Below are 25,287 nucleotides of genomic sequence, written 5' to 3'. Positions count from 1 at the left end.
CCTGCGACCCTTGTGTCTCCTGTATTGAAGGTGGATTCTTTACCACTGTGCCACCTGGGAAGGCCACATTCAATTAAGTATAAATTAAAAACATACCCCATGCCAAGCAGTGTATCATTTCCCAGGACATAGATTTAAAGATGTCAAACACAGCAGGGTGGAGGACTGTTGTGTGACGAGAATGTTAGGAAACAGGATGGAATAAAACCAGGGAGCCCTCCACTGTTGGACAGTGAGCCCTGTACTAAAGAAATAAAATGAATTCAATTCTGCATCCAAGATTTAAAGAAAAATAAGTGTCTCCATAGCAATCAAGGGCTGGTGAATGTACGGTGAAGTACGCTCTCTGGGCATCTCGGAAGCCACCCCTCAGGGAGATCATCACACTGACCAGACACCCCCTCACTCAGCGGGGCCCCTGCTCCACCCAGGAGAACGTGAAGCACTTAGTCTGTGCTGGGGACTGAGTGACTGATGGGTCCACTGCTGATTTAATTCATCACGCACCACCTGCAAGGTAGTAAACACCTCACTGTACAGATTTTAAAGATCAAGTCACTTTCCAAAGTCAGAAAGGTCGCTCAGTGGATTTGAACTTCATGTTTACTTTCATTTCCAACAGACCATGGCCTTTTCCCCAAACCACCTGTACTGAGCATGTCTTCAGAGATTGAACCCTGAGATCACTTTTGTTTCTAAAATGAAAACTCAACATTTTACATTTATTTTCTTCCTACTCTAAAGGGAGCACTGGCTCTCAGTTAGAAATAAAGAGGGACTTCTTCCCTCGTGATCCAGTGGTTGGGAACCCCCCTTGCAGTGCAGGGGACCCGGGTTCGATCCCCGCTTGGGGAACTAAGATCCCACATGCTGTAGGGCAGCTCAGCCCGTGCGCCACAACTACGGAAGTTCGAGAGCTCCAGAGCCCGTGCGCGGCAACACGAGACCCCTCATGACACAATGAGGATCCTGCATGCTGCAACTATGACCCGCCGCCGCCAAAAATAAATGATAAATTCAAAAGAACTTTTACAGCCAGCCATTGACATGCTTTTTAACTCTGCTTGGATTTAATGAAAGTGCCCAGAGATCGTCGCCATCTCGGGAGCCACAGTACATTCCAATGAGGGACACTCCACTCTGCTCCCCCAGAAGCTTCAAAGCTCCTAATGTGGGTCACGGCTCCAGGACACAGCAAGGTGTTCCTCTGAACATTAAGCCAGGCTCAGGGCAGACAAGCCAGTCCTGAGTCCCCCACGCTACTCTGACAGCCCTAAATCAGCTCCAAGCTGACACTACACAGCACCTCTCAGGAGCAGGGCAGGGCCTGCGTCCAGCAGACAGTACTCACTGGGTGAAAAGATGACCCCTCAACCCTGTCCAAAAACGACACAGGAGAGCCAATTTGATCCTGGCTTTTATTATCAGGTCAGGACAGAGGAAGTACAGGGGAGTGGCAGCAGGAGGGCCGTCATCCCAGCCCCTGGCCAATCAGAACAGCACCTGGGGCCGGAAGTGCATCTGCCGGGTGGCGTTGTTCTTCATCCCCATCTTCAGCATCCACTTCGACTTCATCCTCTGGACATACTGCATGTCCCGCTGGCGCACCAGAGCTGCTCCTAGGGTTGGGAAGAGGGTGAGAATGAGGCAAAGGGCTGTGAGCCATGATCAGAGAAAACCCAACTTGGCAGAGAATCAAAGCTGGTTTTGGGTAAGCGGGCTCTAATATTTAACCAGGAGTTATTATCTGATGCCTCTATCCAACGAGCCCTGGGGGGTTCCATGCGCCCGCCACTGTGTACCAGGACTGCTCTCTATATACATGCCTCTTCAGTTTTCATCACCTGAAAAGGTCTAGAAGCCCAAAAGGTGAAGCCCACTGACCAAAGGCACAGAGAAAGGCAGATTAGAAACCAAGTCAGACAGGAATTCCTGACAAGACTAACAGGAAGTCTGTCCACTACATTTAAGTGGCCTCACAGCTCCCAGGGAGCCCCAGCGAGGGAACCCACGTGCATATATGAACACAGAGGCCTTGACAATGGATTTCGGTTTCGGCGCTTTCCAGGCCGTCGGAAAGCACCTCTCCCCACTCCTGTTTTCAGGGACTGACGTTCTCCTCAAAGATCCAAGCATAAAGAGCTGCACTCAGCAGACATCAGAATAGATTTAAATAGTTTCATACTGATGATGTTTCAAAGCTGAACAATTTCAGTAGCGTGCTCTAGCCCTCCGAGTCTTACTAAGCTTTCTAAAGAAAAATTTCAAAACGAAGGATGATAGCCGGCATTTATTATGTGCATGTACTATGTCATACATGCTTTATGACGTTCAACCTGCACGACTCTATACGTAGATATTATTAATACCACCTCCATCTTATCAGTAAGAAAGCAGAGGCTTCGATTAACTAAATTACTCAGACTCTTTGTATAAGAACCTATAAGAATATCAGGTAAGTCATGTTTGACTCTACAGCTCAAACTATATTGCTTCAAGGACATTATTTAATTCCACTGTATAACCTCCAGAATTTCAACCTTTGATGATTATAAACAATTATTTTTGCAATTATACCTCCTAAAAGTGTTAATGGTTTACAGGCAGTTTTAAAAAGCTACTGTGCTGGGGAATATGAAATTTTTAAGTCATGGAGCTTTGGGTTTATCACCATATGTGTCTCAAGTGGTCATAGGCAAGAAGGTAAGTTTCCCCCAGAGAGGACCCATAAGGACAGAGGGAAGAGAACCACGTCACCCAAGCCCCTTTGTGTAACGCAAGTTCCTGGGCTGGCCCGGGAGGTCCCCAAGGACGTACCTGTGCTGCCAGTCCATCCCAGGGCTCTGTACTGCTGCAGGACCCGGCCCACAGCCTTCCGATTCTTAGTAACCGCCACAGCTCTCGACAAGCCAAACCGTTGCTTGTAGTATCTCATCAAGGAGCGATGACCCACCCTGGCACCTGGTTTTCAAAAGAACAGTACTGAAGTACGGAGGTGGATCATTTTTCAAAGCAGAGTTATAAAGCAAGGGCTTTCCAAATCACTTTTCATGTTCATCTAGCTGGCAAACGCATGTGCCAGAAAAAAAACACTCCTACCAGCTGAAGAAAGATGAAGCTGTATGTTAACCAACGAGGGAAAGAAGGCAAACCCGAGCAGAGATGCTGAGGGACATCCCTGGTGGTCCAGTGGCTAAGACTCCGTACTCCCAAAGCAGAGGGCCCAGGTTTGATCCCTGGGCAGGGATCTAGATCCCACGTGCTGCAACTAAGAGTTCACACGCCACAACTAAAGATCCCGAGTTTGCAACTAAGACCTGGTGTAGCCAAATCAGTGAGTAAATAAATATTAAAAAAAAACAAAACCCTGGAGGAGGAAATGGCAACTCACTCCAGTATTCTTGCCTGGGAAGTCTCATGGACAGAGCAGTCCATGGCATTGCAAAGAGTCGCACACAACTTAGCAACTAAACAACAACAACACACAACCAGGCAGACTGTGAACTGGGGAAATACTTCTTGATGGAAATGTGGCATAAAACAGAGTGAAATGACCTAGCAACGTGGAATAGAGAGTTTTGTAAGAAATTAAAACTTGTGTATAGAATAATAGTTGCAAATATTCAACCAATTAAGTCTATGGTTAAAGGTGAAAAAAACAGTAGAGATGCTGACAAGTGTTAACAGTAGAGATAATGACAAGTCACTGTCAGGTGAAAAATGCAGCCTCCGTACTTACAATATGCCTCCATAGAAATTCACATGGCCATCCCTACTAATACAGATAACAGGATCCTAGGAGACAAGGAATTTTAACTTTCTTTAACAGAAAAAAGATTGAACCAATAATGGCCTGATTTTAGTTCTACAAGCCACAGTCTGGGTTTAGAAGAGAAGCCAATCCACTTTCCCTTTGCTAACATTCTCTAATGGGGTGCTTCTCAAACAGGGGTGACTTTATCCCCAGAGGACACGTGGCAATGACTGGAGTCACAGGTAGAGGGAAGCTCCTGACACCTAGTGGGTCGAGGCCAGGGATTTGGCTAAACACCATACAATGCGCAGGACAGCCCCTCAGCGAAGAGTTATCTGGCCCAAAATGTCCACAGTGCTGAAGTGGAGAAACCCCGACCTACTGCTTTCTAAATGTTGGAAGTTTTTTGGGTAGAAAGACCATGAACAGAATACTATAACTATTATAGATGGCTATATTTGCTTTTAGAATCTAGATTTTTGATCTACTAGAAAAATCTCTATCAGGTTATTTTGTGTGAAGTCCCAGTACTTGACAAGCTACCTGTGTAACATTTTGCTCCCTACACAGATATGAATAAGTGATTACTTCCAGGTGATTGATTTGTGTCCAGACTCAGGAGACAACAAAAAGAGAAATTTTCAATTCTAGGATGCTGTGGTCCTGGATACTAACATGGATGAACGATGTCTCCCTGGACCCAATTATTCTGGTGGGGGAAGAATTAACAAAGCTCCCAGACCACCAGAAACAAGTGAGATGCAGCGATGGAGAAGGCTTGCACGTACATGGAGGCTCTGGCAGCAAAGCCCAGCAGTGCTGATGACAACTTTCTATTTATAATGTAGGTCAGGATGCTCTGAGTTTGCAACAATGACTTCCTCAGAATCATTAAATGATAATGCTGCTCATTAGGACTTACTAAATTGATTTATTTACATTTGTAAGCAGCATTTAGAAATACCTATTCTTGAGGGCTATCTTTTAAGACATGTTTGAAGAGGGTTCATGAATCAGTGCCAGGGTTTCTGACACCTGGCAGAACTGTAAGCGCTGTTTAGAGCCACCCCTTCCTGTAGCGATGACAGGCGCGCCTGGCAGTAAGCACCTAGCACAGGCGCTGAGAACAGCTCCGCTTCGTACCAGAACACAGCGTGCCTGTCCATAAGTAACAGATGGGAAGTGTCTGAGTCAGGCTGAAGCTTCCACCTGTCCATCTATCTTCTGCCACAGTAATAACTGCTTACAAGACTGTCCACTCCTGATCTAAAATATGATACAAGTGAACTTAATAAAACAGAGCAGACTCATGGACATAGAAAACAAGCTTTTGGTTCCTGAAGAGGAAAGAGGGTCAGGGAAGGAGAAATTAGGGCTTTGTGACTGCAGTAGCAGATACAAACTACTATGTATAAAATAGATAAACAACAATGTCCTACTACACAGCACAGAGAACTATATTCAATATCCTGTAATAAACTATAATGAAAAAGAACACACACACACATATACATATTTATGCAAAATGTAGAATCATTTTGCTGTACACCAGAAACTCACACAACAGCGTACATCAACTATACTTCAATTAAAATGAAAAAGACTGTCTGCTGCTGCTGCTAAGTCGCTTCAGTTGTGTCCGACTCTGTGTGACCCCATAGACAGAAGCCCACCAGGCTCCCCCGTCCCTGGGATTCTCCAAGCAACAACACTGGAGTGGGTTGCCATTTCCTTCTCCAATGCAGGAAAGTGAAAAGTGAAAGTGAAGTCGCTCAGTCATGTCCGACTCTTAGCGACCCCATGGACTACAGCCTACCAGGCTCCTCCGTCCATGGGATTTTCCAGGCAAGAGTACTGGAGTGGGGTCCTACTTAACAAATAGCCTAACATTTGACATTAGACAGTGAAAAAGAAAGTATCTCTAACAGTAATTTCCCTAAGATTGATTATGTATCTCTTGTGGATCCAGTGGCAGATTCTTCTGGCTAGTCAGCAACTAACTGGAGGTGTCCTCACACCAACCTGCTCCACAGGAACTGAAGAGCAAAGGGGGAACTGAGCCAACCAGTCTTGGATACGAATACTCATGGCGCCCTCTACTGGATGCTTTATGTCACTGACTCTGAGACCATCAAGATCACAGCATCCGGTCCCATCACTTCATTGCAAATAGATGGGGAAACAGTGAAAACAGTGACAGACTTTTATTTTCTTGGGCTCCAAAATCACTGCAGCTGGTGACTGCAGCCATAAAATAAAAAGATGCTTGCTCCTTGAGAAAAAAGCTATGACAAACCTATACAGCATACTAAAAAGCAGAGATATTACTTTGCCAACAAAAGTCCATCTAGTCAAAGCTATGGTTTTTCCACCAGTCATATATGGGGATGTGAGAGTTGGACTGTGAAGAAAGCTGAGCGCCGAAGAATTGACGCTTTTGAACTGTGGTGATGGAGAAGACTCTTCAAAGTCCCTTGGACTGCAAGGAGATCCAACCAGTCCATCCTAAAGGAGATCAGTCCTGAATATTCATTGGAAAGACTGATGCTGAAGCTGAAACTCCAACACTTTGGCCACCTGATATGAAGAACTGACTCCTTGGAAAAGACCCTAATGCTGGGAAATACTGAAGGCAGGAGGAGAAGGGGATGACAGAGGACGAGATGGTTGTATGGCATCACCAAGTCAATGGATATGAGTTTGCGCAAGCTCCGAGATTTGGTGATGGACAGGGAGGCCCGGTGTGCTGCAGTCCATGGGGTCGCAGAGTCAGACATGACTGAGCGACTGAACTGAAACTGACCTGAAGCAACTACAGTCAAGGAATCCCAACTACCTGCTGCTTTTGAAACCAGTTTTATGCAGACTCTACTAAGGGTAGTTGATTAAATATCACTATGCTCTCCACATTAGAATCCTTCTCAAATCAGCTTCATGCTAACGTCCACACCACCCAGTCATATAACTGAACATAATCAGAGGTTTCTGAATGGTGAATTTGTTCAAAGAAATAACCAGGTGATTGAATATACTGCCATAATGCCACTACACGTCTAAACGGTATTTATTTGAGAGTTCCTATTTCCTTGGTTCATTAGAAAAAACCCAAACCAGTACTGAGGGAGAAAACCAATGGACAATGAACTGTCATATCTCATTACAACCAAGACTGACCAGAGGATGATTGGTTTTTAAAATGAGATAGTAAAAGTATATGTAACTGTAGAGCTGGAAAAAATTTCAGAATATTGCTAGTTTCTGGTTCACTAAGAAAGCCATGTACTATTGCTATTTAAATGAATTCTATTATAAGGTTTCAGAAGTCAGTCATCTGTGAAGAAGACCCAGGAAGGCAATGAATGATGTATATGTAGATAGTTCCTTTTCTGGCTCCAGGTCACACATGCTTTTTAGACACTACATACAGACTCTCCCCGGGGTGGGGGGATACACTTATCCACATGGTCAAAAAAATCTGTGTAGCCACACAGGTTACTTGATGCCGTTACGTTACGGCCTTTCCCCAGGAAAATGTACGTACAGAAGAGATGTGCAGAGCCTAGTTACCCCGGTTCGGGGAAGTACCTGGTAGTCAGTCAAGTCTCTCCAGAGGCTGTATAATGGTACAGTACTGCCTGGTACTCTAGGACCACAAGGGTCACTCACTACTGCCAAGTCTCCCTCAAGAGCTGCCTGAGGTCACCATCTGACACTTTAAAATAGCATGACCCGGTATGTGGACAGGCAGCTGTCAGTAAGGAAGTTCATGTTTTAAAAACGCAAGAATAGGACTCCTCTGGAAGTCTAGTGGTTAAGGCTTTGCCTTCCAATGCAGGGGGTGTGGGTTCGATCTCCGGTTAGGGAGCTAAGATACCACTTGGCCCAGAGCCAAAACATAAAACAGAAACAATGTTGTAACAAATTCAATAAAGATTTCTTAAAAAAAAAAAAAAAAAGTCCACATAAAAAATATCTTAAAAATAAAGACTAAATAAAACCCAAGAAACTGGACCTACAAGTTAATCTCATGGCCCTTTCTTCTTTGATTGTCTGAAGAACAGGCAGAGCAATCTGCCACCTGGGGCTGTAGGCAAATATGACGCGTGGTCCCTGAGGCCACGTTGGAACCCAGGATGGCTCCTTCGGCTCTCTTTACGGGCCCTGTGGCAGGCCAGGGGAAGTAACCTCCAACCTTCCAGTCACTCAGTCAGCAGACGTTTACGTGGCTCCCATGTATCTGAGGCACTGTGCTGAGATGAAAGAAGCCAGTTTGGTCCTCACAGTAACAGGGACAGAAGGCAAGTGAGTCAACAAGTACCAAGAAGAAGAGACCCATCAGGAGGGCCGTGCGAGTGTCACAGGAGCAGAAGAGACTCTCCTCACCCAGGGCGGGAGCTCAGCTCAGCCGCTTGGAGCAGGGACCCCACTTGAGTCTCAGAGGAAGACAGGCAGTGCGTGTACAAAGGCCTAGAGGAGGGAAACCTCACGTGGGCAGGAAAAGGAAGCACACAAAGACATGGCGACAAAGTGACCCTGAGGGCCAGGGCTGCCCCTGGGAATTCCAGAGGGAGAAGAAAATGTAACAGAATGGTGTTTGTTTTAGAAAGAATGTTCCAGTGGCCAAGTGGCAATCAGACTGGAGAAGACCAGAGAGGAAGCTTTCATGGTAACACAGACAAATGGATAAGGAGGAAAAAAAAGAAAAAATATTCAAAACCCAAAGTCCTAACTAATTAGGAACTGCAGTTAGTTACCATCTGGATTTAGGAGAGGAATAAAGGATCCTAAGAAGACACTCAGTTTTGGCTTTGACGAACCTGAGGAGACTGGATCACTCTGGGCAATGTGTTGTCTAGATAGCTAAGGAGTCTTTAAGTCTCTGAAATTTTAAGTCCAGATGAAAATTTCTCTCAAAATAGGCTATATTTCTTAAATAGGATATGCTCACTGTTGAGCAGACTTTTGTCATGAAAAGTGCTAAAGTGGCTGCAAAACGAAGCCCACGTTCCCAGTGATCCTGCCACAGCCAGACACTGCTGGCAGGGACTAGCACATTCACTTTCTCAAAGTCTACTGTGATCTTAGTCTCCCAGGTGGAACCAGTGGTAAAAACCCTGGTGGGTTCCATAGGGTCGCAAAGAGTCGGACATGACTAAAGCGACTTAGCATGCAAGGAAGGGGACCCTAATAAGATAAGGGCCCAAGCAAATAGTTTTTGAAAAAGAAGTTTCCAAACTTATCTCTGAGGTTCTGCATTAGTATTTTCACCAGGGGAAGAGATCAGGTCCCTTGTGATACACTTAAGTCTGTTTTGCTACTGTGTATTGTACGCGCCACAATATTCTGCTGCATTATAGCTTTCTTGTCACTGTAGAGGAGTTATATCCTCAAGACAGGTTCTGCCGGCACTTTCCTCCAACTGTCACTGCATAAAGCTGCCCTTCACCTTAGAAGGTTATTATTCCAGGTTAAGCAGGGCTGTCTGTTCCTAAACAGCAATATTCCATGTGGAGAGCAAACAGCACAAGGTGGTTCCGTCACGGCAGACATGTACCCACTGGCAGCATGGCTGCTCCTGCCTGCCCACTCCCTCCCCCCATCACAGCAAATCTCCCAGGCAGTGGAGGAAAGGTGGAATGGGCTCTTCACTGACGAGGTCCGTGATCTTAGGCAAATTACTCATCCTGTCTAAGCTTCAGGTGGCTCATATGTCAAATAAGGACAACAGAATCTAACTCACAGACTTGATCTAAAGATAAAATAATGTACCTGCCTGAATATGCTAACTTCTCAGTAAATATACTATTAGAACCTTATTATCTTATCATTCCATTCCCTGTCATTTTAAAATGTATATTCTCTAGCTGCTCCCATTCCTATCAGCTAAGCACAACACTATAAACAATATTTCACACTTCTCAAATGCATAGCTTTCCTTCTTCTTTTCATATCTGGGACAAAATTCAACCATTATGAATGCTGTTCCCCAAAGGAAAAGGCAGAATTCAAACTCCAAGTCTCTCCCTGCACCCAGAATATGAACAGGAAGCCTAGGTGCTGTCAATTATATCCAACCATGCCAGACTAACACACGCCGTCTGAACAACTATGGAAACAGGAATTAGTTCAAGGAATAAGGGCAAAGTCAAGTTTAACAAGAAAAATCCAGAGGGGCCAAAAAGCTAGATAATAAACAGAATACAAAAGGTTTATGTATTGAAAAGAAAGGAAACGGCCAATTAAAGCATTATAAATCACAACAAAGTGAGGAAAACACTGATGCAACTTAAACAAAACAGCTAAATCAGAGCTATGGGGCTCCCTTCAGAGGTGACCTTGTCCAAGGAACATAGACACACACTTGAAGTTGTAGGTTCTCTCCCCACAGCATGGAAGGGAAGTGATGGGAACACGCTTCTCCGATAATCTCAATGGCGTGAAGCTACGTATTCTGGACAAGTGCACTTACCAGAAGGGAGAATCAGCTCCATGGTTTCATCGTCATAATCCAGGGTCTTTTCTGAGGGCAGCTCCTCAGTCTCATCATGGTCCTCGCCTTCTTTGCGATCTGGGTAGCTACTCCTGGAACCATGGAATGCCATTAACACACAGACCAAGACCCCAGATCTCATTAAAATACTGCCGACCTACTAGATCACTGAAGGGGTGGCGGGTGGGGGTTAACGTCTACAGGGACTACACTGAAAGCTTCTGGAGAGAAAACAATTTGCTAGCATTTTCTCTTTAGTAAAGTAAGCAAATAGCCTGTGAATTCAAATTGGATCCCAGACCTAAATCTAAAATACAAAACTATAAAAAAATCCTAGAAGATAATATAGAAGAAAACCTGGATGACTTAGGGTTTGGTGATGACTTTTTAGGCATGACACAAAAGGCACAGTTCATGAAAGAAAGAATTGATCAACTAAACTTCATTCAAATTAAAAACTTCTGCTCTGTGAAAAACAGTATCAAGAGAATTAAAATACAAGATGAAGACTTGGAAAAAGTATTGACAGAAGACACATCTGATAAAGGACTGTTATCCAAACGTAAAAAGAACTCTCAAAATTCAACAGTACGAAAATTACCGATTTGGCCAAAAATGGGCCAAAGACCTCAACAGACTCCTCACTAAGAAGAAACACATGGCAAATAAGCATATAAAAAAGATGCCCACAGCATATGTCATCAGAAAAATGGAAATTAAAACAGAGATATCACTACACACCTATCAGAATGGCCCAGACCTGGAACATCTAATGCTGGGGAGGGTCTGGGCAGTAGGAATCCCTCGTTGCCAGCAGGGATACAGGAGGGCAGAGCCACCTTGGAAGAGCTGGCCGCTTGTTGCAAAATCAAACATACTCTTACCATAAGACCCAGCCTGCTGCTTGGATTTACCCTAAGGAGTCGAAAACTTCTGTCTATACAAAAACCTGCAAGTGGATTACAGAAGATTTATCCAAATTCCTACAACTTGGAAGAAACCAACATGGACTTCAATAGGTGACTAGATAAACAAACTGTGGTACATCCATGCAAGGGAATAGTTTTGGATTACACCAAAAAAAAAAAAAAAAAAAATGAGCTAGCAGGCCATGAAAAGACACAGAAGAACCTTAAAAGCATGTTACTGCGAAAGAAGCAGTGAAAGAAGCCTGAAAAGGCTACATTCTGTATGATTCTAACCAGACAATATTCTGGAAAAGGCAAAAATATGGAGACATCAAGTATCACTGTTTTCTAGGGGTCGGGTGAAGGAGAATGATGAACAGGCAGAACACAGAGGATCTGTAAGCCAATGAAACTACTCTAAGGGTGGATACAGGTCACTATATGTACATCTGTCCACACTCACAGAACAGACAACACCAAGAGCGAACACTGAACTATGGACCTTAAGCGATAACTGGTGGGTCAACTTGGTTCATCAAATGCAACATATGTGCCACTGGGGGAGGCTGATAATGAGGGAGGCTATGCACTTGTGGGGTGAGGAATACATAAGAAACTGCTATACCTTCGGCCCAATTTTGCTGAGAACCTAAAACTGTTCCTAAAAACAGTGAGCTAATAACCTATACCAATTCTTCATCTGTGTTATCTGTTTCTCTCGAGGAGGGCTGGCAAACAGGGGAAGAGGAAGAGGCTGTACAGTGGGAGATGCAGCTCTCCTCAACTTAAATCCTTACAGAAACAAGTTCTAGAAGAGCTCAGTCCAGGAGAACTCTGTGATGATACAGATCTTCAGTCTTCGTGTCCAGTATGGTGGCTACTTTGAAAGCACATCTGCTTTTAAGCATAGGTCTTGAAATGTGGGTGGTGCAACTGAAGAACCAAATTTTTTAATTTTTAATTTAATTAATTATCCTAAAGAGTGACATGAGTACATCTAGAAATTAGCAAATTAAGACACTGTAGTTCTAGAAGAATCTCTGTCTTTCAGAAATACACACAGAAAATAATTGGAGAAAATCACACTAAAATGTTAATAGTAAGGCAGATAAGTTGACAGGAATGGACAAAAATGGACAAAAGACTAGATCAGACACTTCACAAGAGATATTCAAGTGGTTAAGACACCCAGTTAACACACAGTAAAAGGTTCTCAACTGCATTAGTTCTCATCAGGGAAACACACATCAAAACCACAATGGATACCCCTACACAGCCACCAAAGTGGCTATAATGAAAAACTGTCAGGACAAGCGAGAAATGAGAAATCAGGAGGAAAATGCAAAAGGACAACTTAAAAGACCAGGACTTTTCTGAGCACCTGTACCAGGTGGACTCTGCACTCCTGGCATGGTCATGACACACACCTGCCTGCAAAGCACAGCTGTGATGGGTCACAGGCACACTGACACTAAGCACCAACCACTCAGGCAAAACTGAACTTCAGACCGTTGACACCACAACAAACAAAAACAAGCTTTCAAACCAGACAAACTTACAGTTTGGGCCTGAGATCGTCTCTTTGTCAGATATGTGTGTTTAACTCTGTGATACTCAGTTTCTCATTTACAAAATGACAGGAAATAAGCACCTCTTATAAAAGTGTTCTAAGAGGTATTAAGAATAGGATATCCGACAGAGCCAGACACAGTTACCAGGGAGGGGCACAGGTGAATCCAATGCAAATGTGATGCGTTTGCTTCGCTCCATGTTACAAACCAGACTGACCTAAAATCATAGAAGTCCGCAAATTCCAAAAGAGCGTCCCCATCTGTGAAGAGCTTACAGTGACTCCGGTCATTCATGTGCGCCTGTACCGCCTCCGTGGAGTAGAAGGACTTCCCTCTCTCGTTGCACCACAAGCAAATCTTCCCAACACCAACTTTCTCTCCTGGAAAAAAAGTTGAGAAAAAGACATGAAAGCAGCTTTTTGCAGCCAGATTATATCTCATCATCTATCTCATCACAATCAAAAACTTGGTGGTCAAGTTTTTGATTTTCACAAAATCAGTAGGTCATTAAATCCAAGACTGGTGAGAAACACAAAGTTAATGCCCCCCAATAATGCAGGTTTCATCATTAAAAAAGAAAAGAACATTATACTCACCCAAATATTTAATCAGTCCCTTAAGATCCGAAAGATATTCTACATCAGGAATAAAGAAGCTGTGGACTTTGGTCATATGAGCCACATTTTTTGTGAGGGAGCTTGAGTGATGTGGACAAAACAAACAGTCCGTTATGGGGATGGCACCAAGGGGGGTGCTTCCTCCTGCCTCTTCCTCTTCTGCATCCTGCTCCTCCTCCTCCTCCATGGCTTCAGCATCCTCACATTCCAAGTCCTCATCAGAATCAATATCCTCCCAGTCTTCAGGCCAGAGATTTTGAAAACAAAATTAGCAGATGTCAGTGTTAGCTATTCATTTACCACTCACCAGTCTGCATGGCTAAGGAATGCCTTAGTCTTCCTTGTTCAGGGCACAGTAAACCCCTTGAAGGGGGCTTTGGCTCCTTTTCTAGGTATATATGAACACTTTCAATCAGTGTTAGTGGGATGTGAGATGCCATAGGGGAAGAAAGGGGAAAAAAAAAACCTCACCAAGGAAGCTAGGTTGAAGGCTCAAACCTCCCGTTTCAGGTTAGCTGATTCTGAACTTCTCAGTGCACGGTTTTACCAAACTAGGTTAAGTGTAAAGCCATCATAACTAGATACCCAATAGAAATAACACATTCTACAGCAGAAGGTGTAGGGGGTAATGTGTACCCTTCTGCATATGTTAAAAATCTCTCCATTCAATAAACAGAGAAAGGATCTATTCATTCTACAAATATTTACTAAGCTAATTCTCACCCTTCGCCCATCTTAAGGTTTCAGTATCTCAATTTAATACATCAGTGAGGGGAAGACATAGGATGAGATGGCTGGATGGCATCACGGATGCGATGGACATGAGTTTGAGCAGACTCAGGAGTTGGTGATGGACAGGGAGGCCTGGCGTGCTGCAGTCCATGGGGTCGCAAAGCGTCGGACACTACTGAGCGACTGAACTGACAACTGACTTAACTGATAAAATGTCCTGTAAGGATGCTGGCCACACCGGTCAGTTCAGAAAGCATGGAAACCACCTTCACTCATCATCTTCACTTAAAAACTGACACCTCCCCGCTCCAACCTCAAGGATAAACTGAAAACCTAAGGACCAACCCCTCCCTAGCCCCGCCCCCCAGGCCAGTCCTCACCGTCCCCATCCAGGTCTTCTTCACTCTCTTCCTCCCCCTGCTGTTTCGCCAACTTCTTCGCCTGCCGTTCAAACCACCGCAGCCGGGGAGGTTTCTCGCCCGGGTCTCGCGGCTGAGTCCCACGTCCTCCGGCGGCCACGGGATACCCGGGCTCCGCCTCGGGCGCTGGCGACGCCTTCTTGGGAGACGTGGACGGCTGAGCCTTGATGACCTGCTGGATGGCCGCGTTCACCGCATCCTTGTCCACACTGTCTACGCCCAGCCCTTTCTCCAAGTTCTTCTCGTTCATGAGCGCCACTTTCCGACTCACCGCCTGCTTCTCGAGCTCCACGTGCCGCCGGGACCTGAGGTGGTTTTCGTAGGCCTTGAAGGAAGCAAACTTCTTACTGCAGACAGTGCAGTAGGTGGCCGCGCCCTTGCTCTCCGGCTCCGCCAGGGCCCGCTGTGCCCGCACCCGCTCCTGGAAGCCCTCGAGGCTGACGGGGGCCATGCCGGCCACTTTGCGCCTCAGGTTGTAGCGGTGCCAGTCCGTCTTGTAGTGGACCCGCTGCGCCTCCGCGTCTTCCAACACCGCCCGGCAGGTGTTGCAGGTGTAGGTCGCCATCCCCAGGCGGGAAATAAAGCGCGACCGAGGCAGAAATCTAGCAACCAGAGGCCTGACCACACCAAAAAAAACCGGAGTGCGAGCTGACTTCCGGACTGAATCGTGTCATCCCCAGCCGGACAGGAAGTCCCGCCTCTCAGACTGTAGCCGCGCCTCCGCCGCGGAGAGTCCCGGGAAAGTGGGGGAAGCCAGTGACGCATCCGGCCCCGCCCAGTCGACCTGAGGTGAGTGTTGAGTCAACAAAAGTGGGCGTGGCCTGAGGTGGTTATTGATTGACAGGCCTAGCCCCGGCCGAATTAATATCTGGGTTTTTTTTTTTTTTTCCCTGTACGTTGAAACTTGAGGCCAGGAAGGGGGCCGCCTCGCGGAAACGCGGCTTGGGGAATCCGGAGGACTGATGTGGTTGACCACACGACGGTCGAGGGCTCTCTGAAGTTCGTGCCCCTGCAACCCCGGGAGTGGGTGTCACGAAAGCCAGGACTGCTGGTTAGACCGTTGGTCGGACCATCAGAGCCCTAGCCCCGAGGGCTGAGAGACTCAGGTTGGAGGCTGAGGGAATTCACAGGAAAACCAGAGAGTCCAGGCCAGAGCCTCGGCCTTACTAGGACGGCCCTTCCAATGAAGGGCGCAGGGGAACCTCCTGAATCAATAGTTTGCACCTGGGAGCACAGAGCCCCGTCCAGCTGCTGCCCAGTAGGAATAGAATCCCGGACATGCATGTCATCTTAAATCTAATAGTAGCCATGTTTTAAGAAAGCAGAAAGAAAGATAAGATGGCCATTTTTTTAAACTCCGTATCATGGCAAATAGATAGGGGAAACACTGGAAACAGTGGCTGACTTTATTTTGAGGGGCTCCAAAATCCCTGCAGATTGTGATTGCAGCCATGAAATTAAAAGACGCTTACTCCTTGGAAGGAAAGTTATGACCAACATAGACAGCATATTAAAAAGCAGAGACATTACTTTGCCAGCAAAGGTCCGTCTAGTCAAGGCTCTGGTTTTTCCAGTGGTCATGTATGGATGTGAGAGTTGGACTGTGAAGAAAGCTAAGTGCCGAAGAATTGATGCTTTTGAACTGTGGTGTTGGAGAAGACTCTTGAGAGTCCCTTGGACTGCAAGGAGATCCAACCAGTCCATTCTAAAGGAGATCAGTCCTGGGTGTTCATTGGAAGGACTGATGTTGAAGCTGAAACTCCAGTACTTTGACCACCTGATGCGAAGAGCTGACTCATTGGAAAACACTCTGATGCTAGGAAAGATTGAGGGCAGGAAGAGAAGGGGACAATAGAGGATGAGATGGTTGGATGGCATCACGGACTCAATGGACATGAGTTTGGGTGGACTCCAGGAGTTGGTGATGGATAGGGAGGCCTGGCGTGCTGTGGTTCATGGGGTCGCAAAGAGTCGGACACGACTGAGCGACTGAACTGAATCCTGTAATAAGCCCAGTATAGTAGGCTTCCCAGGTGGTGATAGTGGTACAGAACCCGCCTGCCAATGCAGGAGACATGAGTTCCATCCCTGGGTCAGGAAGATCCCCTGGAGAAGGACATGGCAACCCTCTCCAGTATTCTTGCCTGGAGAATCCCATGGACAGAGGGGCCTGGTGGGCCACAAGCCATAGGGTCGCAAAGAGCTGGACACCACTGAAGTGACTTAGCAGGTACAGCACACATCCTGAATATTATTTCAACAGGTAGTCAAGACAAAGGATTTAATGAGACATTTACGTGGTTTGTTAGTACTAAATCTTGGGATTCCAGAGTGAATTTACAAATAATGCCCACCTCACTTCGGACTCGGAGAAGGCACTGGCGACCCACTCCGGTACTCTTGCCTAGAAAATCCCATGGATGGAGGAGCCTGGCAGACTACAGGCCATGGGTTCGCTAAGAGAGTTGGACATGACTGGGCGACTTCACTTTCACTTTTCACTTTCATGCATTGGAGAAGGAAATGGTAGCCCACTCCAGTGTTCTTGCCTGGAGAATCCCAGGGATGGAGGAGCCTGGAGGGCTGCCATGTCTGGGGTCCCACAGAGTGGGACACAACTGAAGCGACTTAGCAGCAGCAGCAGCACTTCAGACTAGCTTCATTTCATGTGCTCAGTTAGCTCTGTCCTTTCATTTGTCCCAGCCCAGTTCTATAGGAGGCACTTATGTTGACGGAAAGGGGAGTTCTTATACTTCTGTGCACAGCCTAACAAGCAATCAGCTTGTTTCAAAATTGAATGGCTACATGTTTTAAATACAAGGGAGCCAGAGCACCAAAGAAAAGACTTAAAAAAAAAAATCAAGTCTAGTCTTGTATTCTTCTTGCTGAAAACCATCCAGTGGATTCCCCTGAGTCACAATAAGATTCAAACACCTTCCTGCTCTGGTCTGAATGTTTGTGTTCCCCCACAATTCATAGATTGAAAACAGCGCCCAAGATGATGGTATTATTTAAGGTGGACCTTTTGGGAGGTGTTAGGGTGTGAGGTCACATTTCTCCCAATGGGGTTAGTGGTCTTCTAAAAGAAACCCAGGAAATGATACAATAAGTCTGAGACTATAAAGAGGGCCCTCACCAGACCATGCTGGCACCCTGACTTCCAGCTTACAGAAATGTGGGGGGAAAAAAAAGTTGTTTATGAGCCACCCAGTCTGTGATATTTTATTGTCCTTGTGTGATAAGTTGCTTCAGTCCTGTCCCAATTCTTTGCGACCCTATGGCCCATAGCTCATCATGCTCCTCTGTCCATGGGATTCTCCAGGAAAGAATACTAGAGTGGGTTGCCAGGCCCTCCTCCAAGGGATCTTCCCAAACCAGGGATCGAATCCTGCATTACAGGCAGATTCTTTACTGTCAGAGCCACTAGGGAAGTCCAAAGTGACGAAGAGGATCCCCTTTCTATTCTAGAGTGCCCACTACACCTACCCCTGACCTCCTGCCCTACCCTGCTTACCCACTTTAGACATACTGACACTTTTGTTGTTCCTCTAACAAAGCTAAGCAAGCATCTTTTCGTTGGTATTACGTCTCAGAAATCATTTACTATTCTGCTTGAATCAACTATTGCTGTCTTGCTCCCTTACTTTTAAGGTTTTTACCCAAATGTTGTTATAGGAGAGGCCTATCCGCACCCTCTTGTCATAGTAGGGCCTACTCCCAGCTCATAAATCTTTCCCGAGCATACCTTTTCTCCACAGCAATGTGTGTGTTAGTTGCTCAGTGGTGTCCAGCTCTTTGTGACCCCATGGACTCAACAGGCTCCTCTGTCCATAGAATTCTCTAGGCAATACTACTGGAATGAGTAGCTATTTCCTTCTCCAGGGGATCTTCCTGACCCAGGGATTGAACCTGGGTCTCCTGAATTGCAGGAGAATTTTTTTACCATTCTTTTCACATCACCGTACTAGACAGGTATTACTCCATATCACATTACCCCCAACATCTAGCAAGAAAACAACAGACCTTGCTTATTTCCATTTCTGTAAGTCAGGAGTTGGAGTGGCTCACCGTCTCATTAAGTTGCAGGGGATAGAGCTTAAGTCACATCAAGAATCTAAGGCAGCTGAAGATCTGACTGTGGCTGGTGGATCCCCTCAGAAGAGGCTTGTTTGCACACTGATAGCAGGAGGGTTTGGGTTCCTCCATGGAGCTGCTTGAGTGTCCTTGTAACACGGCAACTGGCTTCCCTCAAAGTAAGCAAAGTGGAAGTCACAATGTCTTTAAGTCACACACGGTCATTTCTACAATATGCTGTTACTTACAAAGGTCAGCCCTAATCAGTGTGGGAGGGAGTATGTGAGTACATGAATGGGGTGTCTTTGGGGACCATTTAGGGAAATTGGCCACCATTAGGATTTGTTGTTTGTTTCTAATTTCCCAATTTTAGCACGATAAGTCCAGCATCCCATGAACTGCCTCCATCCTTGGCAGACCAGAATAGTCAGTCCCATTATGGGTTAGTCCTCCATTTCCAGATTACAAGCTCCCTGAGAACAGGGACTCCTTTCCTTGCTATGTACTCCAAAACTAGAACAGTGCTGGCACATGGATTATTTAGTATGCATTGAACGATTCTTTTGTGATGATTTTTATTCCAGAAAATTCTGAGATTATCAAAATCTTTTAAAATAGCTGAGTCCTCTGGATACCCATCTTAAGAAATGTAATTAGTATGAATCCAGCAGGGATACACAATACAATATATATTTCCAAGCTTTCTCTAAAATTAAACCAGAGAATGGTTATGTTAAGTAAAGAATTTCTGTTTTCTCCTTTCCATTATCTGTGGTTCTTCAAGCATCTGTTCCTTCTTCAGGTCATTATTTCCTCCCTACCTCCTTCCATCTATTTCATGACTCATTTCAGCATCTTTAAACTCACCGAGTGTTTTTACTTTTCCTTCAAAGGGACTCTACTTTCTCCATCATGTGAATTTCCCCAAGGGCTGCAATTCTATTAATACTTGGTCTCCTGGAGAGCCTTCTCGTTCCTCTTAATCTACCCTCCAGCACACAGAGATCGTTACAATAATTCTCCTCAGCCATCTTTTCTCTTGTGTGGCTCCTTCTGCTCAAGAATGGTTATTGTTGCCCATAGATGAAGGTTACATTTCTTTGCCTGGTTTTCAGTATCTCCTATCACCTCTCCTCGCTACCTGTATCTCCAGGAACATGTGTGTTTTTTCCCAGACTACAAAACAGTTCTCCAGCACCAGCTAGTGTCCTCCAGTTCAACTTGATTCTAACACTGTCTACTTGGAGATGAAGTCAGATCCCACAGGTCAAAGTGCTCAGTCCTGCACGACTGACCCCACTTCAGAAGCCAATTCCAGGTCCAGGCTGTGGTGCTTCTGACCAACTGGCTGTAAATCAGAGGTTTCCAAGACGTCCTCTTCAGTCTTGAGTGATTTACTAGAGCAGCTCACAGAAATCTGGAGACTAGTTTACTCACTAGATTACCAGTTTACTACAAAGGAAACAGGGGTGACTGCTAGGTAGCTTCAGTCATGTCTGACTCTTTGCGACCCCCTGGACTATAGCCTGCCAGGCTCCTCTGTCCATGGGATTCTCCAAGCAAGAATACTGGGGTGGGTTGCCATTTCCTACTTCAGGGGATCTTCCTGACCCAGAGATCGAACTCACGTCTCCTGTGTCTCCTGCATTGCAGGCAGATTCTTTATCACTGAGCCACCGGAGAAGCCCTACCAAGGAAACTAAAGGATGTAAATGAATGGCCCAATGAAGAAATACTTAGAGTGAGGTTGGAAAGGTCCCAAACAAGAGATTCTCTCTCCCTGGAGTTTTGATTATGACATCCTTTCAGCTAGCCTACCCAGGGCTGTCCAAAAGTCACCTCATCAAGATAACAAAGACACATTTATCATTCTCATCATTTAAGACCTTCCAAGGGTTGTAGGAGCTCCATGCAAGGAATGGGACAAAGACTAAATATCTGTATTTTATTATCACAAAATCACATACATAATATCCTACTGGTTCTAAATTAATACACCTTTGTTTGAGATTTTTCTGTCTTGTTAAGGATAAGAAATTCACAAGTAACTAATAGCATAAAGATGGGTCAAGTACAATGAGATACAAAGGAAGTGGCGATGGGTATTTAGAATAGAAAAATGGCATCAACTAGGGAGATAAGTTTTCATTAAGAAGTTGACATTTCAGATGGGTACTGAAGGAGGTGGGGATAATGAAGACTTCATCTGTAGGTGGAAAAAAGGGGCTAGAGAAGAGATCCTGTAGACAGAGGAAAATAAGCGGCATATTTAGGAAGATTACATACCTAGCTTGTGTGATACAAAAGATATGGTAAAGAAAGGGAAAGAAGACAAGGAAGTATTAAGGTATCACCTTTGGGTAAAGAGTTGAATTCTAGAATTTGCCGTTCACTTTGCAGTTGGTAAACAGTAGAGACTCAGAGTGTTTCTGTTTTTATGGGCATGAGGAATATAACTGGACCTTGAGGAGATCCAGCAGCAGTATCTGCAATTGATTGGAAAAACAGTAGAAAAGAGCAGGTCTGTGGCCAACAGGTCCCTGATAAATGCGAGCCCACTGACCAAGAGAACTTTGAGTTAAATTTCTCCTCGGCATATCGAGGTATTATGTTAATATGTTTTCAAAAATCACTTCTGAAGATTTTTAGGGTGAAAACAGTAAAAATGTTGCAGAATGAGAATATAAATACTGCTTTAAACCTAGATTGACCTTCCAAAAGGAACTTGAGCCCTGCTTTACTGTTTCAGATCAAAATGCATGATCAAGGTATGCTTTTCCCATTATATGGTTTTGCTCAGCATTTCCTATGAGAAGTGAACAAGACATCTTTCTATAGCTCCTCTACAATTAAAAAAAAATCCATGCTTCCCATTTTAACGACTGTGTAAATTCTCATAATAAAGGATCTGTAGTTTCCCACTGAACTGAATCAATCACTAGGTTTATCATTACCACATCTTAAAACCGGAAACAGGACTATATGTAATGTCCCCTCCACCCCAACCTGCCAGAAACACACACACACACATACACACACACACACAAGATGAAAACCCTCGACATCCAGATGTTTGATAGACTTAAGAGTACCATTATTACGTTGTGTGTATTTATAGTCACATAGGGCTTCCCTGGTGACTCAGTAAAGAATCTGTAAATTCGTAAAGAATCCGCCTGTATTGCAGGAGACCTGGATTCAAGCCCTGCATCAGGAAGATCTCCTGAAGAAGGAAATGGAAACCCACTCCAGTATTCTTGCCTAGGAAATCCCAAGGACAGAGGAGCCTGGCGGGCTACACTCCATGGGGTCGCAAGAGTCTGATATGGCTTAGCAACTAAACTACCACCATTCTTCAATAAATACTGTTAAAGTGCATATGTAGTTAGAATGCAAGTGTCCACAGAGAGTTGGTATGTCTCCACCATAGGGTGGTAACACATTTTTCTACCCTACCTACCTCCCTCCCTATCCCCAACCCCTTTTAATTTATAGTATATAACATTTGATTCTAGCTTTATGATTTATACCATCAAATCTTGGAGTTTATCTCCTTTTAAGCTTTTAAGCTTCAGCCCATGGGGTCGCAAAGAGTCGGACACAACTGAGCGACTGAACTGAACTGACTGAAGCTTGTAACACATTCTTTAATTATTTGAGTTATTTAACTTATTTTCCTCCTCATAGAAGAAACTGAAAAGACCTTTAAACTTTCTAACTTCATGGCCAAGAGTATTTTTTCCAATAAAGAAACATACACATAAAAAAAGAAACCTGGTAACAAACTATTTTATAAATACGTGACTGTATTTTTCTTCATGTCCAGAAACTCTTGCTGAAACAGAAGTCAGGGATATTCCTCGCAAACCCACACAGCTCATAGATCTAACACCAGGTTTCCATTTGTACCAAAATGGGCAAGATGATGAAGGCACGGGCTCACTTTTGTATTGATAAAGGACATCAAACACAGTCACGAGGCACTAATAACACGGAAGCATCGTCAATCACGAAAAGCAAGCGGTCAGAGTCTTCAGTCACTTCTCTCCCTTTATCATTTGGCAAAATTTAGTCTAGATATTTTAATACCTCAGAAAGAAAAATGAAATACGAGATGTTACATTAAAATGTCAGGTGATGTATTATCACTCTTTAGACACAGAAGGGAAGGGATGAAGTAAAGAGAGGGGACCTCAGATTTCCTGTATTCTTGGATTATCCTTCCTTTCTGAGGGGCTCAGATGTCTGTGTGCATCTGTCGAAATGTCAGCTCTACCTGAAGATTGAAGAGATGGTTGGTAGCTGCTGACATGGTCCCTCGACACTATTAAAAGTTTCTATAACACAAACAGAATTAGCTTGATTTCTGCTCTTTAGTCCTTTGTTAAAAACCTAAGTCGATTTGATTAATTATAAGTGATCTAAAATGTTTAAAGTAAAAGAAAATATATATTCTAGCTTCCTAAGAAGAAACAGATTACAGGTTTTGACTTCAATGGCAAATAAATACACTTGAAAGCCAGGCAAGTTTCTCTCCTGCCAGGGAGTCAGACTATGAAAACAGTTCTTGTTTTTCTACAGTGGATGACCACATCACTCATAGAACATACCAGGAACTATTTTAAGAGACTTTTTCCCTAATATGAAAGATGAGGGTTTAACCTAGTTCTGAGCAGGCAGAATAGATCTGCACTCACAAATATCCTTCTCACAAATACATGACAACTGAAACAACAAAGTGCAGCCTATCTCTGTTTACATCAAAACCACTTAGACACGTGATATCTAAGTACTTGCTTTCTATACGCTAATATCACCCATTGCCAAGACTCGAGCTGGCAGTCAATGGAGCATGCCATTTACAAGGAAGCCTAAAGTCTACAACTGCAGAAATAACATGGAAATGTATCAGCCTATCCAACATAAATATATTTTCAAAAAATTATCCTAGGAAATTGATTTTAATAGTATCTCCCAAGTCTTTCAACCACAGTGACTTTGATAATTTTTGTCTTTTTATGTCAAAATCCACCGAAAATTTTTAACTGTGTCCAAGTATTAGGAACAAGGAGCCAATATAGCATGTGTTCACGATTGTTAATATTTCAGTGAGTTACAATAAATTGTTTTTGCATGCTTGAAAAATTGTGAAGAAAATGTAAGGAATACTTATGGGAGGATCTCAATAATTGGGTGTTTTCATTTTACTTTAAAAACAACCTCTAATGTTCAACTCCGACAACACAGTGTGTGTGTGTGTGTGTGTGTGTATATACATATATATAAAGTTCATTTCCATGCTCATTACATAAAAATAACTATGAGAAATATCAATCTATCAGTGTCAGCTGACATATATCCAATGAATTCACTGCAGAAGGAGGGGGAAAGACCAAAAAAATTCTAAAGTAATCAGTAAAGCTCACAGTTTGAAAAGATTTGATTTTTTTTTTTTTTTTTTTTTGCTTGTTTGAAATTTTTTTGGTAGTTTGTGCTCTGTCATAATAAGCTGATTCCCAGACTAATGGCCTCCGAGCAGATTTGAAAGGAAACCTGAAGACTTCTTATTTTGCTGGGCTTCTGCTTCCTGGTCTTGTGACAGTCCCAATTCACTCTCAATTTGATCAAGCTCTGACTGGTCCAGGAGTTCAAAGTCATCGCCCTCCTCCGTGTCTGTGTCCTCCCCCGGGCTGGGAGCAGCCTGAGACAGCGCTTGGCGCACGCCTGCTAACTGGTCTTTGACCGCGGCGGTCACCGCAGCCGTGATGACGTCCCCAGCCAGGTTGCTCATCAGGTGCAGGGTCTGGTCACTGCTCAGAGGAAGGGTGAGACCAGCTGCTGACTTCTTCTCTGTGCTCCGTCTGGGACCGCTGTCCAACTGCTCCTTTTTTCTCTTGAGCTCAGTGGGCAGGCCAAGGCTCAACTCATCTTCATCGTTTGTTCCCGTGCCATTTTCTAGCGATGGAAAATCTGAAAGGTCTCGAGAGAAAACTTCCTCACTAGGTCGGTCAAGATCTGTAAAATGCAGAATAGAAGTTGAGGCTTAAGCATCATAATAATTTTTTTTTTTAATGATTCAACTTTTAACTGATGAAGCTGTTGTTGTTTAGTCTTTAAGTTGTGTCCGACTCTTTGGCAATCCCATAGACTGCAGCCCATCAGGCTCCTCTGTCCATGGGATCTCCCAGACAAGAATACTGGAAGTGAAAGTGAAAGGCGCTCAGTCATGTCCGACTGTTTGTGACCCCATGGACTGTATACAATCCATGGAATTCTCCAGGCCAGAATACTGAAGTGAGTAGGGTAGCCTACTCCAGGGGAACAGCCTACTCCACAAAAACCCTCCAGGGGATCTTCCCAACCCAGGGATCAAACCCAGGCCTCACCCCATAGTCCATGGGGTCACAAAGAGTTGGACAAGACTGAGCGACTTTCACTTAAGAATACCGGAGTGGACTGCTGTTTCCTTCTCCAAGCGGGATCTTCCCAACCCAAGGATAGAACCCGGGTCTCCTGCATTGCAGGCAGATTCTTTACCATCTGAGCCACCAGGGAAGCCCCTGAGACAGGATGCTTAAGATCAAAGGGTTTGTTATCCTGATCTTACAGATGTTTACAGCTTGTAGAGCTTGAGAGGACTTCAGTGAGCCTCTTGTTCTAATACACTTTAAAGATGAGGAAATTGAGATCCACAGAAATTATGTCACCTGTGCAAGGCCGTA

The 25,287-nt window shown here is 44.5% G+C and overlaps 2 protein-coding genes across 5 annotated transcripts in view; both read right to left on the bottom strand.

The window, feature by feature from the left end:
* Positions 1 to 1,404: 1,404 nt before the first annotated feature.
* ZNF622 (zinc finger protein 622) lies at positions 1,405 to 15,196 on the bottom strand. The gene is made up of 6 exons (XM_006072957.4): positions 14,453 to 15,196; positions 13,320 to 13,580; positions 12,941 to 13,103; positions 10,224 to 10,336; positions 2,818 to 2,961; positions 1,405 to 1,619 (listed from the first exon to the last, which is right to left on the bottom strand). Exons 1-6 carry the CDS (start codon positions 15,054 to 15,056, stop codon positions 1,492 to 1,494), a joined length of 1,413 nt encoding a protein of 470 aa, XP_006073019.2. The 5' UTR covers positions 15,057 to 15,196; the 3' UTR covers positions 1,405 to 1,491.
* A 5,300-nt stretch (positions 15,197 to 20,496) lies between these two features.
* RETREG1 (reticulophagy regulator 1) overlaps positions 20,497 to 25,287 on the bottom strand; it is a 164,949-nt gene continuing 160,158 nt past the window's right edge. For all 4 annotated transcript variants that reach the window (XM_025270688.3, XM_006072956.4, XM_006072955.4 and 1 more), the window contains one exon: positions 20,497 to 24,580. In XM_025270688.3, coding sequence (XP_025126473.3) covers positions 24,087 to 24,580 — 494 coding nt within the window. In that variant the 3' untranslated portion in view covers positions 20,497 to 24,086. The remainder of the gene's footprint in view (positions 24,581 to 25,287) is intronic.

Source organism: Bubalus bubalis, chromosome 19 (genome assembly GCF_019923935.1).
Source record: "Bubalus bubalis isolate 160015118507 breed Murrah chromosome 19, NDDB_SH_1, whole genome shotgun sequence".
In the NCBI taxonomy this organism is placed as follows: domain Eukaryota; kingdom Metazoa; phylum Chordata; class Mammalia; order Artiodactyla; family Bovidae; genus Bubalus; species Bubalus bubalis.
The sequence above is the reverse complement of the archived record's forward strand: the minus strand, read 5'-3'. Positions and strand labels throughout refer to the sequence as shown.

What these genes read in the sequence shown, in the direction of transcription:
- ZNF622 (XM_006072957.4), bottom strand. Translation starts at nt 15,056, where the DNA reads ATGGCGACCTACACCTGCAACACCTGCCGGGCGGTGTTGGAAGACGCG. An exon ending in GGGACTGATTAAATATTTGG is followed by an intron (nt 13,104 to 13,319) that starts GTGAGTATAATG and finishes CTTTTTTTCCAG; the next exon opens with GAGAGAAAGTTGGTGTTGGG. An exon ending in GCGGACTTCTATGATTTTAG is followed by an intron (nt 10,337 to 12,940) that starts GTCAGTCTGGTT and finishes CCATGGTTCCAG; the next exon opens with GAGTAGCTACCCAGATCGCA.